At 38.0% G+C, this 20,601-nt stretch overlaps 1 protein-coding gene across 8 annotated transcripts; it reads right to left on the minus strand.

The window, feature by feature from the left end:
* Positions 1-341: 341 nt before the first annotated feature.
* On the minus strand, positions 342-19,487 carry ccdc178 (coiled-coil domain containing 178). 8 transcript variants are annotated; one of them, XR_270049.3, is made up of 20 exons: positions 19,314-19,486; positions 18,868-18,992; positions 15,559-15,695; positions 15,391-15,449; positions 15,226-15,305; positions 14,896-15,099; positions 14,557-14,777; positions 13,507-13,649; positions 12,751-12,904; positions 12,559-12,654; positions 11,918-12,054; positions 11,627-11,810; positions 11,475-11,537; positions 11,211-11,339; positions 11,013-11,126; positions 10,706-10,851; positions 10,368-10,527; positions 7,863-7,968; positions 3,337-3,471; positions 342-1,015 (listed from the first exon to the last, which is right to left on the minus strand). XR_270049.3 is itself a non-coding variant. In XM_005476395.3 (20 exons), exons 2-20 carry the CDS (start codon positions 18,923-18,925, stop codon positions 926-928), a joined length of 2,460 nt encoding a protein of 819 aa, XP_005476452.1. In that variant the 5' UTR covers positions 18,926-18,992; positions 19,314-19,485; the 3' UTR covers positions 342-925. The 8 variants fall into 8 exon arrangements, 6 of the variants coding, with proteins under 6 accessions (XP_005476452.1, XP_003437919.2, XP_005476449.1 ...); XM_005476395.3 differs by having other exon boundaries at positions 7,819-7,968; positions 19,314-19,485; XM_005476392.4 differs by lacking the exon at positions 342-1,015 and adding an exon at positions 1,623-2,268 and having other exon boundaries at positions 7,819-7,968; positions 19,314-19,487.
* Between the last annotated feature and the right edge of the window lie 1,114 nt (positions 19,488-20,601).

Here is a 20,601-nt window from a genome sequence, read left to right on the forward strand (position 1 = left end):
CATTCTCGTGGAAATTATAAATATCTACAGATTTCGCACTTTTTGCACTTTAGCTTTTATACAGAGCAGACTTTGTGTTGTTTACCACTAGTATGACATTGTTTAAACATGATGAAAGAAAAATCAATTTTCTACAAGTACTAAATGTGATTCAGTTAAGATTCCAAATTGAAAACAGTGTTTCCCCAGGGTTCTTTAGAAAGCCAGTGGATAGTGCACACACAACATCCTTTTGTGCACACTATTTACCCCTGGATTGCTCCAGGCTAATGTCTCAATAATTTTCACTCCTTTCTCAGGTCCTTCCCACAAAGGACTTAACTAATGATCCATGGACAAAATGAAGCATTTAAATTTATTCATTAATCATTCATCTCCAGCTCATTGAAAATGCTAAACTTCCACAAAATTAAGATTGAATATTGAAAAGTGATTGAGGGAGACAGCTTTCAGTGAGTGAAGAGAGCAGAAGAGTGTGGGCTGCAATAACAAAAAAACAGGTTCTTAGGAGAGACGACGGGCTTCGCATGGGCATGGTCAAGGTGGCCAAGGTGTACTAAGTGCTAGTTAAGGTCATGGGGTTTCACTAGTTGTAATTAGATCTTGGAATCTGGAGAAGCGTAGAATTTCTGTCAACACTGCCTGTAATTATTCTCTTTTCCAATTAATGGTGACATAGATTAATTATCTGATGAGGCAAAGCCAATTGCAATCATTCACCCAGCTAAAATTAGATCAGTCCTGACAGCAGCATGAAAGTCACCTGTTTCATTGTTATGGATTTGCTGCAAGTAAAGAGGGGGGAATAGTGAAGCGTGCTAGGGTAAGTAAGTTGTCTGGTACAGGTGAATGTCCAATTACACTGCTATTTGAACTGAAGGCATCTACTCATTGGATCCAGCGGCATCTGGATTGGCATGTTTGTTCACCCCGTAGCATCATCAGTGGTAGTAGAGTCATCTGTCAAGGATTGTAGGAAGGCTGAGATAAGTTCACTTTCCTCTGACATCCCCTCCTGTTGAAATCAGGCACAAACAGAATAAATGAAAACAGGCTAATTAGGAAAATGCTGCTTTTGCAGAAAGGCACCAATAAAGCATCTTTGTTTCATGTGTCTCCTGCGCACACAGTTGACGTGTCTGCAGCTGCGAGAGTAAAGTTACCGTCTTGTTCTTATTTTTCGTCAGGAAGGAGAACAAGAGGCTCCTGGTGAACCGCGTCCAGGTTCAGTGCTCTTCTGTTTTAAAAACCTCAGCATCCAGTTTTTCTATTAAACTGCCTGGCACTGTCAACCAGCTTGGGAATCTGAACCAGCCTAGCCATGCAGAAATTCTCTGACTAACAATTATATCAGAAACAGGATCTTGGATTACTGTCCCCTGGGACTGGGGCAGTGGGCGTCTGCTCCAATCATTACTGGCCATTCAACAAGGCTCTGCACTGCTCTCCGCTGTTAGCCATTGTCAATTATGCCATCCCCAGTGTAAACTCGCAGAACACAAAGCTGAACTGCCAGTTCTGGCAGGAGTGTAACAGGATGACAGCCCGCCACCCCACCCTCCCTACTCCTACAACACCCCCCTCCCCACCCACTCCTACCCACCCACCCTAGGGTTCCTTGGCCTCCCTTCCCTCAAGCTACTTTTGAACAAACTGCCATTTGGCTTCTTATTCCAGCACTATAACTGTGAAAGCGTTAACCTGACCTCTCTTATGTTCTGCTCGTGGGGTTAAGTGGACATGATGGATTAGCACAGGCCTCATCCAGGATTCAGCCTGGTTTCACTGCAGTTACAACCAATGTCAGTTTTATTGATTCCTTTATTTCGATTAAACTGCCAGTTGATATTGATAAACTTTGACCTTGTCAGAAATACTAATTGTGTTATAGGAATTGTGAAGGCTTTAATATTTGGATAGGTGAAGTGATTATGCCTGCCCGTAATCTCATAAAGCATTTAAAGTTGAGCTCAAAAGGGCTTTTTTTGGTTTTTTTGTTCCATGTGTACTTTTTGGAGGATAGAGCCTGAGCTGGACTCTTCATCAGGAGCCTGTTTAAAGTGAGTGCTGCCTGCTCTGATGGACCCTGTGCTGAGCTGTGACGGGTGACGGTGTGGTGCGCTTGAATACACCAGCTCTTTTGTCCTTCACACTCTGCAGCTCTCTGATAGCTCCTCCCCCTGTGCCCCACTCCTCCCTGCCTTGAGCTGTGATCTGCTGGGGCCTTTTGAGGCTGGGCCGCTGAGACATGGCTGCTTCCTGTAATGTCTGGACCAGAACCCATCGAAAAGAAAAAAAAATATGTCAAGCAGTCAGAGGAGGAGAAACTGAGAAGGAAACCACCTGATAGCACTTTACTAGGTACCCTCCTGGAAAACCTCCAATCAAAATCAGAGCGTATTTTGCCTCCAGCGTGTCTGCTAAATTTGTTGTTGGATCAAATTAAGCAACAAAAACAAAATAAGAATTTTACACAAAAACAACAGCTTGCAACTGCCAAACGTGGCTGTCGAGGGATTTAGGATATCCTATTGCCTAGGTAAAAAGGAAGTGAAAAAGTGGAAGTAGTTCATACTATGGTTGCATGCCACCTGGCTCTGCAGTAATACTGGACAGGACATTTCATAAAGATTCATCACTGTCCCTCTGTCCGCTTTGACCTCATCGCACATCACAGCACAGATTAGACACCGATTATCCTCTAATTGAAGATCCTTACTTTTCAACCTTGCAGAATATGCTCCAACTCTTCTGCGAGACAGACAGAAGGTTATACTATTCACAAAAAAAGCTGTAAGGCATGGACATCTTCCATGTGTTGTAATGAACTCTGAATTAGATGCAAAGTGTAAAAAAAGAAAAAGACAAAGAAAGAAAAACCAAAAACGGGCTCCAATCTTAATGCAATGTGACAACACATGTATACAGACAAAAAAGAGAGGCAGAGCCAGCCTTAGACACAGGGTCACCCAGAAGGCACCGTAGCACACGCACATCATCCATCACATCAGTCTGTGATCTGATAAGTAAATGTACAGACTGCATTGTAAGAGTGGTGTCTTAAACTCCGCCATAGCAGTGACGCACAAAGCCTTGGTGGATGTTTGCCTGGCTGCTCTTGCTTGGCAAAGAAGACACAAGGCAACTGACTAGCCGGATGAGGCTCAAACAATGCCAAGCATAACATGGAGTTACTGTAGTATGCAAAAGAATATGCTGCCATCCGGTAGAATACCTAGACCGGGATGAAAGTTGAATAAAAGGATTTGCCATTTAAATGAATGGTGACAGTCGGTGCAGTTTTCCAGCCTGTTTTACATGTATATGTACAAATACCTGGGCTGTTTTTATTTTCCAGTCGGTCTCTTGAGAAAGAGCCTGGCACCGGTCCAGTTCAGCCTGGCTGTAGAGGCTGCGTTGTTTGAAGTATTTCACCAAAGCTTTGTGCATCCTCTTCTGCAACAAAGAGAGCTAGGGGGAGAGAAGGCAGAGAAAAGGAATTGGTAAGGCAGGAGAGGAAATTAATGGCAGTGTTCAAGAAGAATGATGGAGGGGAATAGAGAAAGCAGTCAATAGCCCATTCTGCAGTACACGGGCCTGACAGGAATTTCACAGTCTCTTGGTTTCTCTGCCCACTCGTGTGCACTCATCAGAATCCAGTCACATCTGGCTGCCAGGATGGGGGGTTAATTTTCTCTAAATGCTTCAGCAGTTTTGTTCTAGCCGAGGCAAACTCTGTGACTGCAAAGCTGATGAGTAAAATATTTCTACTTCACCCAGTTTAACTTTATACCAATCCCCTCAAGACATATTTTACACATACACACAGAGTCATGAACCCCCCACTGAAACCAGAAATTATTCCTAGTCTCTTGGAAAGACATGCTGCTTGCTTTATTATTTGAACACAGTTTCAAGCAAAGAGGTTTAAATTCTGATAGATGCCATTGCTTTTCTTCCCCCTCCATCTCTCTACTCTTCCTACAAAGCTTATCATTGCTTGGCAATGTGTTCCCCAGTGCATTGAAAACTAAAGCGAATTAGCTCAGTCATCAGCTCCTGAAGAAAAGACAATAACAAGAATGCTCTTTATGGTGTACCCTGTTAAAACCCAGGAGCTGAAAGCCTCTACATAAACAACGCTGTGCTTACATGTACAGTAGATTCAAAAGGATATTGATAAGAGATGCTGGCACATGCTATCAGATGTTAATTAATCATGTATGTTTTAATATACAAATGCAAATCAGGAATACTTGAATGTCTTTACACTTTTTCATGAGCATTCTAATGTAAATACATTTGACATGACGAAATTTCTGTCTTTAAAAGAAAAACTACCAACTAATATTAGATTAATTAAATGAGTCTTCATTAGTCAGTTAATAAATATAATTCACTTTTCATACCACATATGTGCTTTATTTTGTGTTGTGAGACTGACTGTAACTGTTAAAATCTAGAATATTTGTGCATCTTACTGGTGTTAAAGCAATATGATTATTTAGCTCAGAAAGTTACACATTTATATGCCTAATAATTTCTCCAATTTAGGCTTTAACCTGTCTTGACTGGCAATGGTAATAAATTTAATGAATACAGACTCTTTTATTATTGTTATATTATTAATTCAATAATAAAAAAGAAAGAATCAACATTAAACTAAAAGAATGATGATCATTTAGTTAAGGAAAACAATTCAATCCATAATTCATTACAAACAAAGGTCATGTATATCTCTTAAAAGTGCTCATCTAGGTAATGGCCCTGTAGTATTAAACAACTATAAATTATTAAGAATATATATATATACATATATACATATATATATATATATATATAAAGTAGAATAAAATGGAATAGTAACTTATATTCTACTGTTGACTACTATTAAAGGCAGGTAGTTGTTACCATTTCATTCTATATACAGAAATAAGATTAACACTAAGTGCTCTGTCCAGTGAAATATAGTAAAAAACAGTTTATGAGCTTAATAATGGTTATAAACCTGCATTTTACCATGTTACTGTGGAGGGGGGAAAGTCAAAATTACAATATTTTGCATATTTTGCAACTTTCTTTGTTTTAGCTGTTTTTACATGTATGGCTTTGGATGGACAATGTCGTGGGGAATAACTTCATATTAGTGGTAATCGTTTATATTTGTCCGCATATCTCAGTATATTAAGACATTTTCTGCTATGTAGCAGCTGTCCTGAACACCAAGTGAAGATTGTTTTAGGTTTGCCACTTGAACTACATCAAATGATGCCTGCTGTCAGCATTATATTGCTAGATCCCAAAATGTTTGGATAGTGGCACAATTTTCACTATTTTGCCCAAATACACCACATCAGTAGACTAAAAATGACACAATAACGCACAGATTCTAAGCTTTAATTCAAGTCCTACCTAAAAGCTGAGAAATGTCCTTTTTTTTATATAGTCCCATATTTTAAGGGCTTAATGTAATTAAACAAATCAACATAAATACATTTTGGTTTCAATAATTTTTATAACATTTATCTCCTTTGGTAGGAATTAACTGCCTGAACTCTGACTTTTTTCTTTTCTTTTCTTTTTTTGCCAGGCTTCAACTTTTTACTTTGTTTTCAGGGAGTGACATGCAGCTCCACAAAGTAGAGGTTAGGTGAGTTACCTTCAGAAGATGCCGGGCTGCTTTCTTAGTATACTTTGGATCACTGTCTGTCTCTACTGTGAAGCACCGTAAAGCCAGCTCTGCAGTACTTGGCTAAATCTGAGGGGGATTTAGCTCTATCCACTTTAGAATGAATCCACATCCTTTTAGTTTCAGTGACATCATCAGTAAACACTGGTGACCCAGTGCTACTGGAAATCGTGCATGCACATATGTCACACTGCCTCCAGTGATATTTTATGACTGGATCACAAACTATCCCAAGCCTTCCATTACAATATTCTGGTACAGGTTAATCTTGGTTTCATCTGTCCAGTGAATGTTGCTGCAGAACTGCTCTGGCTTTTATTTATTTATTTTGGCTAAGTATAATATGGCCTTTGTATTCTTGAGGCTGATTAATAGCTTTCACCTTGTGGTGAACAGTCTGTATTTGCCCTTGCCCTTCTCTTTATGGTAGACTTGGATAACTATATAACTACCTCCTGATGAATGTTCTTCTGTTGTTTTTCTTCGTTCATTCTTTCCTCAACGGTATTTTCTTTTCCTCAGAATTTACCAAACCGGTTTATCTGGCCAATCTCAGTGTTCTCAGTATCACTGTGATCAATTTATTTTGCAGCCTAAGAGTGGGCTGTTTTACTTGTACTCAGAGACAAAGAGACCTTTGACTGCATATTGTTGCTTCACAGGCTACCCAAAACCTTTACCTGCTTAATTTGTGAAGAAATAACAAAAGAATATTGCACATCTATTTAATTACTTTAAAAGTACTGAAAGCAGAAGCTTGGTATATAAAATACCTCCATGACAGTTAAAGTAGTATTTATGCTTAGGGTTAGGGTTTGAAGATGGTGAAAACTGTGTCACTGCCCACAGTTTCCATACCTAACTATATTTCAGTGATACCTTAGAGATGAGTTTCACTGTGCCCCTCAGTTAAATTTAATAAAAGAGATTATGGACTCTGCAAAACCCAAATGACTGGCATCTCACACACTTGCACTAATGTACTGATCTCTCAAATGATCCTGACAATGTTAAATGCATTTACCTTGTTGCCTCCAGTTATAAACAAATCAATTAAGAGCACTCACATTGTGTAACATATGTACTAACTGGGACACAATATGCAAGCATTATAAGGATAATTGGAAATTTAAAACAGGAAGGAAATGCATTTGAATGTGTCTGTATAAATCAGATTAAATGATTAAATGTGATAGGCTGACATCTACATTTCAGAAACATCGCTGATTATGAGCTTGTTATACCAAAATAAGAAAAACAACTAAATTTAGCCATAAAACACTAGCCGTGAGGCTGCTGTTGTACAAGTGTGGAGTTGAAACAAACAAAAATGGTGAAGGCTGAATCCGGAGTAAAAGAAAATCAGGCTTTGATCATGAGCGTGGAAAATCCTGTCCACAGGATTTTATTTTTGCATGCATTTTTCACTTGATAACATTCATGCAGTTAGATGAGGAATTGCTCAAGTAAAGGTATTAGTCATTTTTGGAACAAATAATATGTATTTTTCATTGCAGGAACAGTGTGGCTTCTTCCTGGTGTTATGCTTGTCATGTGTAATTCTATTCTAGTTAAATAGTGTCAAAATCTATAAAGATTAAACAGTAAAATGCTGCTGAGTTGTCTCCCTCAACTAGTCAGACCTCTAGTGCTATTTTAGCACTGTCTGATCCTGACCCGTGTTTGCTGCTGATCCCTCACCAATTACTGCGGTGAGCAGGGCAAATTTGTAACACGACGATGATAAGATTTTTCACCTCTGGCCACCTTACAAAACTATAATCAGGGAAATGTTGAAGTTATAGTATTTACATGTACCATCAACCTCTTGCTTTACTCCCCTTGGTGGAAAAACTACATAGCTATCATTACATTATGTCACATCCATCATCCTCCTCCACTCGAGTTATCTCATTATTAGACTGCTGCAGTAACCTCCTTACTGGTTGCCAAACTAAAACCTTCTTAAAATTACTGCCTATATGCAAAGAAGTGGTGTCTGGTGCAAAGTAGGATACCACCAAATAAAACATGAAGGAACATAAGGCAAAGGTCTTAGGTCATGAAACAACAATAACAGAAGGAGGGGAACAGATAGCAAATTCAACTCTAGGTTATATAAAATGTACCTGTGTGTAGTAATGAAAAGATTTATGTGCGCTGTTTTTCTCACTCAGTGCAGACACAGACTCCTGTTTGGCCTCCATGAGAATCTTCCTAAGGTCTTCATACTGGCTTGCCAGGTGTTTGTTCTCCTTTAGCGCAATTTTAAGTGCTTCCTGAAAGAGCATGAGCAAAAGAGTTCAGGATCAAATAGTAAGTGTTTACAGTAGCTATGAAATAGTTCCCCCCAAAATTAACATACAGTATACTGCAGACCAGTATTATAACTACTGTGACATACCTGCACTACATCGTCAACATTTTGCCATCTAAAACATTGATTCAGATGGAGTGTGTCAGTATTGGATACTTGCTCAATACTAGTTTCTTTGTTTGTTTGTTTTCTTTTCAAAGTAAATTAAGTCTGCATACCTTACTCCAGCGGGAGTCAGGAATTATTTTGATGTAACAACTTAACCACAGATTATAGTGAAACTAACCAATAAAACTTTAGCAGTTACATAGTGGGTGATACTTATACTGACTCATAAGGTTGGTATCAACACCGACACCAATATCGTGTTTCACCCCCAACTGTTGGCAGTAATTTACAAAAATGCAAAGAATATATATATATATAGGTAGGGCTAATTCATCAGATTGCTTGTAGGAGAACTGGCAGCATCATTACATATACAAAATAGATACTGAATAATTACACTGATTCTTGTTTAAGAGACTCTACCAGCTCTACAGAAAAAAAGATTATATATAGATATAGTGAAACAAGATATGCAATATACAGCACTCTGAGTGCTGTACAGTAAGCCCCTACTGACCATTTAGAAGCTGCACCACTGACCTGCTTCGTGTGTGTGTATAGTACGATACGCAGTTTGTAATTGTGTTGTTAAATAAGGCGACATAAACAGTGGCCATACAGCGCCGTACGCTTTTCTGGGAAATCAAGCAAATAAATCACAGTGAGGATGCGTCTCTCTGCATGTCCCTTTTTCATTTGAACAATGTTTCCTGAGTACTGGATAAGGGTGTGAATATCTCAACTCTACCTGCAGACATAATGAAGTGTGTCTCTGCAGTAAAACAGAACAGCACTAAAGTGATGAGTTTAACCCAGCAGAAAGAGGGGCTGTAAACATGACAAATGCCTGCTATTGATTTCAGGTTTAATTACTCCATGCAGCACTGACAAAGCCCATCTGATGCTGTTGTGAAGTGTAAATGGAACAAATTACACTTCATTGCCCATAAGAAACTGATAGCGTCGGCAGTTTGCATTGTTTACTTTGTCCTCGACAGACGACAAGCCCTGATCAAATCAAAAAAATAGGTGCCTTCCATGTGTGTGCAGTGTGCTTTGAATAGAGATCACCACAGATTTCTAACCAGTTAACCTATTTCAGGTTGATGTACCCTGTGTGTCCAACAACCACATACTCAAAAACGACCACATATGCTTCCAGCAGCTTTTAGTTATACTAACCTGCTTCGGTTTCTAAAGAACAGGGGGGATGGGGTCACATATTTTAAAAAAAAAAATCTCATTTATAAAGGTTTCTATCATTCTGCTTCATGCACTGTGATTTCTGAATGCACACGCTCCCCGTGATGTTTTGCCACTGTACACATTATGCGTGTTTCATATTGGTCCCAATGATTAGTGACCAATTTCCTTAGAACCTCAGTCTTGTCTCTGATCTTTTTATTTAGTGAGAAGTATTGTTGTTATATCATCTTATTTTGTCAAGTGAAAAAGACTAAACCCTTTTTTGCATGACTAACTTTTATCTGGCTAATGGGAGTTGTGTCTATGAGGAAGACTTCTAATTCTTAAATTGTCTCACGCCAACAACTTCTTTAAAGTTGCTGCACTTGGATGCATGGCGGCTTAAGCTCCATTGCCTTTTCTTGTTTTGAACTAATGCATTCTTGATCACCGTTTAATGAAACTATATACCACATGGCGATTTCACATTAGATAAGCCATGTGAAACCCCCATCAGCAAAGAGGCTCTGGCTGGGGCTGATAATCCTGCAGATGAAAACCTTACAATAAATAGGGGTTTCTCTTACAAAGGAGTGTTCAAATGCTTGCCATTTTGTGCACAGCAGAGTCACATTTTTACAAGGGGCTATTTTCAGACATAAATATAGCAAGGGCCAGATTATATGCTTATTTGATGTAGTGAACTGCGGGCTTACATTCAAACTGCTCTTGAAAATGTTGGCCTACAGGTAACAAAAAAGAACACCGCATCTCACCACGACATGCATCATCAAATTCGTCCAGACAAAAGACTATAACAACAGTGAGTTGTCATTTGCGGAAAAAGCACTTAAACGAGATTGACCGTGGCTTGTAATTTTAATTGCACACAGCTCTTTTCTCTGTATCTTAAGGGAAGTATTGTGACAAGCAATGTGCTGACACTAATCCATAAACAAATAAGCAATGAGATGTTTTCTACAGCTTGTCTCTGATTTCACAGTATTTGACACAAAAGTCATGTATTAACAGAGAGTTATTGAGAAAAACATTTTTCTTTTTTTTTACCTTGGTGTCTTCCATTTGCTTTTTTCTTGCTGTAACATGAGCGGTGTGTGTCTGCATGGATCGCTGTGTTCGTTGTTGGCAGTTATTAATATCAGACTGCAAGGTGCTCATAATGAGAGCAGCTGATTTGTTTCTGAACTCCAGCACATCAAAAACACTCCTGGAAGGAGAAATCAAACACATCAAATCACATAAAACTAAATAATTGCAATAATTATGATTTTTTTTTTAAAGGTTGCACAATTTTCGAGCATTCAAGTCAAAGTACTAAAGAGGTTTTATATTAGCCTTTTTTCTTCCTTTCCTCACTCTAAGCTATTACACCTAGCACAACTTACTGAAGTTCTGTTATGACTTCTGGGATGTTTTCAGCTATTTTTTCCATTTTATCTGAAGCATCCCGGTATTCCTCACTTTTATTCATAAGGTCACTGATCCTTCTCACAGTGTCGTCGTATTTCTGTATAGCAGCGCTGTGTAAATCCTGTAAACAAAGAGGTGCATGAATTTACAAAAGTCTAAACCCTATTTTGTTCAAAGAAAGAGATTATTTTGATAAATAGCCATGACTAGCTTTGGCCTCAATGAGCTTTACAGCGTAAACCTGACTTAGCAACCTGCTTCATGCACCCTTGTCCTTCTTACCTGAGCAGCTTTCAGACGATTGCATTGGAGGTCCTTCTCATTCTTAAGGTTGATTAATGTCTTCCTGTGTTCACATGAAATCCTTTCCAAAGTGTCTATCATTTTTTTAATTTCCTATTTTTAAAAAAGAATAGTTAGAAATGTAAGTGTCTTAAACTTTTGAAATGTTCCTCAACTATTATAAAGCTGTTCTGCTACCTCCATTTTTGTCTCCAGGGCTTTTGTCACTGAGGATGCATCTTCAAATTCTTTCTGAAGTTGCTGATTCGTCAACATTGATTTCCTTTGCTGTTGTTTCAGTTGTTCATTGAGATCTGCACACTGAGTCTGATGGAATAGAAACATGAAAGCCAGAATGTCATCACACTGACCTCAACAGGTGTAAACAACACCAGGAAATGGGAATACACAAAGTCGATCAAAGTGACTAAAGTTTACTTCTGAAACACCTCATAAATATACCTTAAGTTGTTCCAGGGTAGTCCTCTGTCCTGTCAGGTCTTTCCTCAGGTTTTCAATCGCTGTCTGTAGAGCACAGAAAGAGCATACAAAGAGGATGGGCTCTCACATTTTACACTGTAACCCATGAGCATTATACATATGTTGCCACTGACCCTGGCCCTCTCTTTCTCCGTGAAGGTTAGCTGCTCTTGTACTTCGAGCTCAGCCTGAATGACACTGTGCCGGGATACAACTTGGGTCACTTCTTCCTCGGCCCTTTCCCACTTCTCGTCATTGTCACTGATTTTCTGGAGCATCTGTTTCCTCTCCTCACACATCTGCTTCACTGCTTTCTCGCTAACAAAAATCACCCAGTGAAGTAACGTCATACACACACGAGGACCACTGTACACAGTAATGAGATTTATGAAAAGGTGATGCATGTTCTGGCTTTTCCATGGTACCTCTCCAAAATGTTTGTCTTGTAGTTTTCCACACTCTGTTCATACTGCACGTTTTCTTTATGGAGAGCTGCAAAAGTTTTGCATTTTGATTCGAGCTGTTCTTCTATGCGGGAGACTTCTGCTTCCCCATTCAGTTTCTGTGGATAACATGGAAAGACGAACTTCATGGACGAGTGTTAACACAAACTTATTTTATACTCATGTGTTTAAGTGAAATGTTCATGATATTTGTTTCAATTGCAGAGAAAAACAGGAGCACACTACTCATTTTTAATGGCAGAGTACAAAGTGACAAAGATTCTGGAAGAGTTTGTCTGAATGTGTTAAAGGAAACTGCTTTTCCTGCTTTTCTACTGGGAATATATAAGACGTATCACTCTGTAACAGTCATTGCTCATTGACTGTTACAGAGTCAATGTAACAGTCAATGCTCATGGGTTACATTTTCTTCCACTTGCACTGATTTCAGTTTTTAGATTCATTTTTATGCTAGGTTTTGGGGACAACGCAGATAATTCTGTGGCTAACACTGCATACAGTCTTACCATTGTGACAAACATAGGTAGCAATAGGGCCTCTTAAATGATGAGGAGATGTGCAGAGTATTTGTGACTTTGTAACATTTTTGTGGTTCTACTTACAGTTTTCGCAATATCTTCTTGCAGGGAAATTAGTTTTTCTTGTAAGTTCTTATTCTTATGTATTTCACCCTCAATTTGAACATTTAACTGTGCAATCTATAAAAAAGGTTCAACAAACAACAGGGGGAAAAACATTAATATCATTACTCCTAAGTGCTAATAATTAGTATAAATATGGACTGTGTGACTTACTGTGTCGGTTTCAGTTTTCTCTAGCTCCATCATCTCAGGGATACGCTGAGTTATAAGTGCACACTTCTCTTCTGCAAGAGCAATGGTCTTTTCAGCATCCTTTATTTCATCATGTAGACCATCATCCATCATCTTCAACTGATTTAAACTTTCCCTGGAAAAAAATAAGACACAATTTTGTCTAGAAATATGCCCTCATTCAAAAAAATCTGTTATATATTATTCTATATATTTGCATAAGTATTATAAAATTATTTTAGTGTATCAGGACATCTGAATCAATATTATTTTCCCATGAAAAGAATTTATATATGTACAAGACAAAGATGAACCTAGAATAACCACAAGGTTCAAAATATGTTTAGCTGTATGACATTAAGGCAAATGAAAAGAATATATCTGGATATGAAAAAATGTTTTAAACATGGCTAAAAATGAATGCATGAACAATATGTATGTCGTACCTGAAGAGTTTAAACTCAGTGTAAAGATATTTTAGCCTCAAACCGAAGGTATTTTTTAAATATTTATATATTATTTATAGTCATTTAAATATTTAGCTGGAAAGTTTGGTATCATCAGCAAATAGCCCTGGGAGAAAACATTTAGGACCAAATGGAACCCTGGGGTATCCCACATATTCTCAACTTCTCAGACAGACGCCCATAATAAACATACCAAAGTGACTTTGAAATGAAGACTTTTAATTGAAGATCTATTCTAATGTGTTTCTAGTGTGTTTCAGTGGATACTCACAGTTTTTTTGCCAGAGTATTCTTCAGTGCCAGTAGCTCTTGGTCTGCTGATATCTTCTCTTTTTTAGCATCCAGCTCCATGTTTTTAAACCTATTCTGGGCTAACAGGAGATCATGCTGTATTTTTGAGCGAGCGTCATTAGCCTAAAGAAGAGGGTGAGTCATGGGATTAGTATTTTTCAGAAATATTTTTCATGATGAATTTCACACATTTATATACAATAAAAGAAAACATGAAACTGTTATGAAATCATACTGAGAGTCTTTTACCTACAGGATCCACTGCTAAAAGACTGACTGCACACTTAGAAGAGCTTTTACATATTGAAACTTTTTGTCATCCAATCATTTCATTTCTGCACAAAGTAAAAGCACATCTGCACATAAGCACTAGGCTTTAAGCACAGATTAGGTTGAATTTGGTCGCACTGTTTAATTCGGTCATAAACTATAGAAAGTGGCAAGTGGAAAATGTAAATGAACACGATTCACTCTTTGAGGATCATGAATATCACTAACAAATTAAAAGTTCATTTTATATAGAAAGTGGATAAATACATCAACAAGCATGCAACCCAGAGCGTTTCCCTATTTGTGAATCACAAATAGAAACACAGAAGAACTCACAGGCGACTGAAAGTGAGCTACAAAAGCTAGAAAAAAAAAATCATGGTGCAACTTTTTAGATTTTACATGAACACCCAGAATATGACAAGCGCTCTTATACTGTAGTAGTCAAAATGAATCAAAAAAAACTTTACCCTTCCACACCTGTAAACTACAGTTGCAAACCCAAGTTCCAGTGACTAAACATGATCAATAAAATCACCCAAAATGCAATTGAGTTGTTATTTTTCATTCTGAAGTGTAACATAAAAGAACATTAATCTTGCCTGGATTTTGTGCTTTCACATATTTGTGCTGTGTTAACAACACATTTGTAGAATTCTTGGGAAAATAACTACACGAATCTTAATCTTCCACCAATAATGCATATTGAAAAAGTGCAGATGTTTGTTTGAAAGTACAAATAAATCCTATTACAGCCTACCTCCACTTGTTTAGCGTTGATCTGGTTTACGAGGTCTTTCTGGAGGTCGATTTTGTCCTTCACAATTGGAACTTGTTTTTTGGCAAAACTGATGTCCTTGTGTAGGCGCTGATTCAACCCCTCGGTGTGTGACAGTTTCTCTCGGGCTTGGTCAAGTTTCTCTCTTTCCACTTTCAGCTGCCACTTTAATTCAGTGATATCTCTAATGCAAGCCTCGTGTTCTAAAAGTGTAATAGTCAAAAATTAATTAAAAAGCTTACTCAGTGAGTTTAAGAAGAAAAAAAATCACAAGAAGCAGCAAGCAGTTCTATGAGGATGTGACACCTCATGGTCACTGACCTTTCTGCACAACATAAGCATGCTCTTTTTCCCTCCACAGTGAAATACTGTCCACTTTGTTCTCCAAAAACCTCTTCCTTTTTTTCTCTTTAAGCAGGGCTTCCTCTGCATGCTGCCGATCAGCCTCCAGCCGCTCAATCAGATACACAACCTCGCTGAGAACATCATTTATTTTCTTCAGTAGTGGAGATAATGGACAACTTTCTATGGGATAGAAAACTTATATTTCAACTCCATAAACAATACAACAATAAATATGTAAAGTCAGATTCCCAAAGCTATCTCATCTACAGTATGATTTTATGTTATCTGCGAACAAAACACGTTCACCTCTTGCACAAATTGCAAAGCCTTCAACATACAAATCTGTAGACATCACGGAGTCAGAATCTGAGTCTCTGGATTGAAATCTGACAAAACAAGTTGACCTCATGTCATATTTCATAATGAACAAAACAAAATAAAGCAGGAAATCAAAATAATGAAATACTTTACCTTAAAGTTTTGCTGTATTTATGCTTATTCTGATCAGCCTGTGATTGATATCTTCCAGACTGCCACAAAATGAAAGGGAAAATGCATCTTTCAGTTTCTTTGAACACCTATCAGGATATTTGTGTTATAATCTCCCACCTGTCGGACCACTTGATGCCATTATTTTACCTGCTGACACCTGTTTTCCACTGTCATCTTCATCTCTTGGATATGGTAGATAATACTGTTAACCCATGGTGAAGGACTGTTGAGCAAAGCACAGGTGCGACGTCTACCAGAGCAAACAGCTTGAAGATCCACTTGATCTTGAGACAGATAAAACAGCATACGGTCAGTAAAAAGCCAACCACACATACAATCCATACACTATAAATTAAATATTACATAGCTATAACACAGTTTATCTCTTTTTCTTTATGAATAGAGTCTGTTTATTTGAAGCAAACACTCGCTCAAATGAATGAATTAATTTTGGAAAAGCAATTAATAAAATGTATTTGGCTGTGAAAGCTGTTGTGTGCTTCTTTACTTGCACTTTGATTCTAGTTTTACAGACAGCAAAATACTGGGAGCATCAGTGAGAGAACAGAGAAGTCCTTTCAGTGTCTCAACACAAACCAAAGGGTGCAAATCTTGGTGGTGAAAGGACGCCATCTGGCTGTCACAAAGCGGTGCGGTTTACAAACCTGCACAAATATTAAAGACAGACTTTTGATAAGCTAGTTCAGATGAATAAAGACTAAAGTGATGCTGCCTCTGAACATACAGCATTACTACAAATTCATTGCAAATATACAGTAAATTCACTTGACTATACTATATGTAAAAATGTATCCTGGTGTCTGTTACAACAGCACAGTGATCTCTCAGGTAGCTTGAAGGCCAAAAGTTATATTGAAATGTTTCTGTGACGCTGGGACTTAGTTTTAATCAGTGATTAATTAGCGGTCACAGAAAAAGTTACACATTCATTCATTTTGTTATACTGTGCATAAGCGCAGCTAAGATTGAGTTGTATATGTTTATATTCTTATTTATATCTTATTTTCTCCTAGCTGAGTTCAGTGCATCAGCAGAAGGAATTAGAAGACCAAAGAGTCAGTAAGAAGCCAAACTTTAACATTATCAAGTTAGTCTAGGATTATATGAAGAGACAAAAGACAACAAGATGCCCTAAATTCAAAGAACTGTGGCACCGGCTCATCCCATTTTTAAAACAATATAACTGAAATAAAACAGTGACTGTGATGTCTGCTGCCTTGGTTTTCTGCACAGCCTTTTCCCTTTACTTTTGCTTTACATCTCCACAGAAGTCCAAATTCACTTCCAATTCCAGACTGTGGCAGTTTAGTTCACAATTATTTACTTATTTTTAATCTGAAAAACATTTCAAAGAAATCTGCTTAAATAAAAGTGAACGTTTCTTTTCTTTTTTAAGCCTATGGAATCCACTATTCTTTCAGTGTATGTGAGTATTTGTATTAAATAATCTTGATCTCAGTAAAGGCCAACTGTGTGCAACCTGTGTGTTGTATTAAAGGCAGTCATCCTATTTACTGCACTTTGAAGTGAAAAGTATTCATGGCATTTTTTGAAAGCACGCTCTCTTTGCTTTTAAAACCTAAAGCATTTTCTCAGTACAAAACATTTTTCATGACCACAACAACTGATTTACTGCCCAAGGCTCTTTGACTCTGTAATTATGCAACAATGAGCACATGTTATTCAGTCCAACTTTATTTATATAGCGCCAGTTCATAGCAACGGTTGTGTCAAACTGCTTTAGAGCCAATTAGAGTGAGAACCTCAGTGATCAGATGATCCCCTATCAGCAAGCACTTGGTGACAGGGGAGAGTAAGAACTCACTTTTAACAGGATGAGACTTCAAGGATAACCATTCTCAGGAAGATGCTGTGACCAGCCAGTGAGTAAAGAGTGGAAAGAGAAGAGGGAAAAAAGGAGAGTACAGTGATGCCATGGACAAAAACTCACAGTGTCCCACTTTTGGGGAAGGAGTTAAAATCTCCACTGGTTGGTCTCATCCATTAGTTTGTATCACTTAGATCAAGTCTGAGCAAACCAAGACTGTTTCTGAGCTCTCCTTGATCTTGAGAGAACCTGTTAGATCTTTTCTTCTTAGCCTTTAATTTTTTTAATGTTAGTAAAGATCAGACAGGAAAGTTGGGTTGAGAGCAAGGGGGAGTGGTGCAGGGCAGACTTAAACCCAGGCCCCTGCAGGCTTTCAGCATGTGGGTCACCCAGTCAAACAGGTGAGCTATAGCAGACCTTTTCTTGTTAACCTTTGGGGCACACAAGCACCAATGTAGACTGAAAATCATAGCTGAATTGTGGTTTCAGTCCTTTAGATGTGATAAACAGGTGAAGCCCATATGCAACAACAACTGCCCCCAGGGTTTTTCCTAAGTATAAAGACAAAATTGGCTCCAGTCAGGTTGAATGGTGTAGAGAAGACATAAAAAGCATGATGTAAGACCCAGTGAAAAGGCAAACCTTCAATAGTAATCAAAAATAATGATAATAACAATAATAATAATAACCATGAGGAGTGAGGGGGAAAACAATAGAACAGAGAGCGAATAAACACATTACAAAAACAAGGGTCTAATCAAAACAGGAACCAAAATCTCAATAAATACTAAACAAGAATCCAAAGCTCAACAAAGCCAGGACCCTGACAGTATTAGCCGTCCACCAGAGGAAATATATTTTTAATTGGGGTTTAATTTACTCAAGCATAAAATACATTTTTGTTATTAAAAGCCAAAAACAGCAAGAAAATCCAAAGACATCTATTAAGTAAGGTAACACGGACACTGACCAACCTTACCTATGCTTCACAGGAGAAAGTGTGTGCCCTTGAGGAGTTTGCAAACTCGTCTCAACAACAAAAAGACCGAGACAGTGACATCTGCAACCTTTTCCACGTGACTGAGACCAGTTATCTTATCATGATGCTTCCAGAACAGCTTCTGAGTGAAGTAGCTCAGACTAAGTAAAGAGACTGGGGAAAAAAAGGGAAAAACTAAAAGGAAGACCATCTGCTGCTGAACAGCTGAGATGAATAATACACTCTGAAGTTGGGTAGGAAGGTGCTAAGGCAATATGTCAGTGGTGGGCTGAATTAGCTCTAAATCATACTGGCAGGGTGTATTATAGCCACAGAGGAGGCCCATGTGAGCCTCACTTGCAGTGCCATTTTTGCCAATGATGTTAGATAGTGACATTTCTTCAACATCATTAAATATCATTACATTTACTCAGCATTTTAATAGCTCTGTGTGGTGCAGATGCTTAAGCACTGCCTGGAAGACTGCCTAACACATAACAAGCCTCTACATTTAAACAGGGTGTTAGCCTAAAAAAAACATCCCTAACGTTATTAATTTAGACTGCTTGTTGTAAAGTGTGTAGAGTTAAAGTGGATTTATTTGCAGGTGCATCGCTTCTCTTCTCACCTTGTTGACTTGGTCGTCCTTCCCTGGATGGGAATCTGAGGGGTTCAACGTCCGGCATTGCTGCAACTTCCCCAAAATGTATTAAAAAGAACACATCGCTGACAATAGAGCAACTTTTCAGCGCACTGTAAAAGCGGGAGAGACATCAGTTAACCTTCATTGTCTAAGCTCAACCTGGATCTTTAGCTCCAAAAAACAGAAAAATATAATTGGTAGCTAAATATTTCTGTCACTCGGGTTATAATAGATTTAATTCCTGTCGTTGAACTTTGGGTCAAAGTTGCGCTAAGTGCAAGTTGATACCTTCACTCATCTCCGGATGCCGCTCTTTTAGCTAACGTTAAGTTAACGTTTAATTAACTGAGCTAATGACAAATTAATGAGCTGGGGGAGGTCGTTGTCATGGCACAAAGTGAAAGCGGAAAAATGAATGGCTATCAACTTACTTGTATTAATACGCTTCTGGCTGGCAGCCATCAGAGAACTGTCTTAAACTGTGATACTGCTCTTCTGAATTAAATACCTCGCAGCTGACCAGCAACAAATACAAGTTGCCCCTTCTTTAAAGTTTTCTTCGAATGAATCAACTGAAGTTGCTGTCAATCTTCTTCGAAGGTTGCTTAGCAACAAGGGGGCCCTGTACGCTCGGGAAGGGCGAGTTACGTTCAAGAGCAGCAGCTGTTTAGCTGCACGGGGAGGTCTCCTACAGTCATGTGAAATTAGCTACTTTTTTATTTTTTAAAAACACATTATTTTTCACAAAGGTGGGATTAATGTCAAATTCAACTTTTATTTTTTATGTTTTTAGGCGATTATAGGTACAGCAATCCTACTTCAGTAACCTATTGTCCAAGAATCCCACAGAAAGCGTTAGTTTTAAACACCACTCAGCAGCCATCTTGGAACGCACTTTGGAGATTTATTTTGAAGTTTCATATAAAATATGTGACCATTAAAACATTAACCGCTGAATTTATAAACTAACAGGCAAATCTAAAAGAAAGAAGATGATATCAAATCTGATAACGTTTGTTATGCCTATGAAGCCATGTGAATGTCTGTATGTAATATTGTACTATATATAAAAGTAAAACTGAAACGCACTGAATTAGCATCACTGCTGCTATGCTGTTGCCATATCATCTCTCTCTTACAATGTGTTTGGTTATTTTAACGATGAATAAACATTTTAGGACTTTCTAAAACTCTACACTTATGTACAAAAATGTAATCTTAAACAGTGTAATATTTTATTGTTGTTTTTTTTTATCGTTTTTTTTATTTTGTGTGTGTGTGTGTGTGTATGTGTGTGTGGTAATGGCAGGGTAGTGTCTTTATTTAGGTTTGGTCCCGGGTTTTCCTTTTGTTAATATTTTTGTTTTGTTTGTTTTTTTGTTTAATGATGTTTTCGTTATGATTCACATAAGCTCTGCCCTGAATAGCTCACAATCTTCTTCCAGTTACATTTAAAGACGTAAATACAAATTTAACATAAAGAAACATTACATATAAACATGAAAAACTAGAGTGCGAGACTATCAGCACAATCGGAACTGAAAAGATAAACGCTAAAGTAAACAAGAAACAAATGATGAAAAGAGCGCATGTTACAAAACCACATTAAAAATAATAGTCAAAAAGTAATCAATGGTAGTCTACCTACAGATATATTATTGCACTTCGGTCACCATTAACGCAACTATTTGTCCACTCTTGTTTTTATTAGGTTTGCAC

The sequence above is a fragment of the Oreochromis niloticus genome, linkage group LG18 (genome assembly GCF_001858045.2).
Source record: "Oreochromis niloticus isolate F11D_XX linkage group LG18, O_niloticus_UMD_NMBU, whole genome shotgun sequence".
NCBI lineage: Eukaryota > Metazoa > Chordata > Actinopteri > Cichliformes > Cichlidae > Oreochromis > Oreochromis niloticus.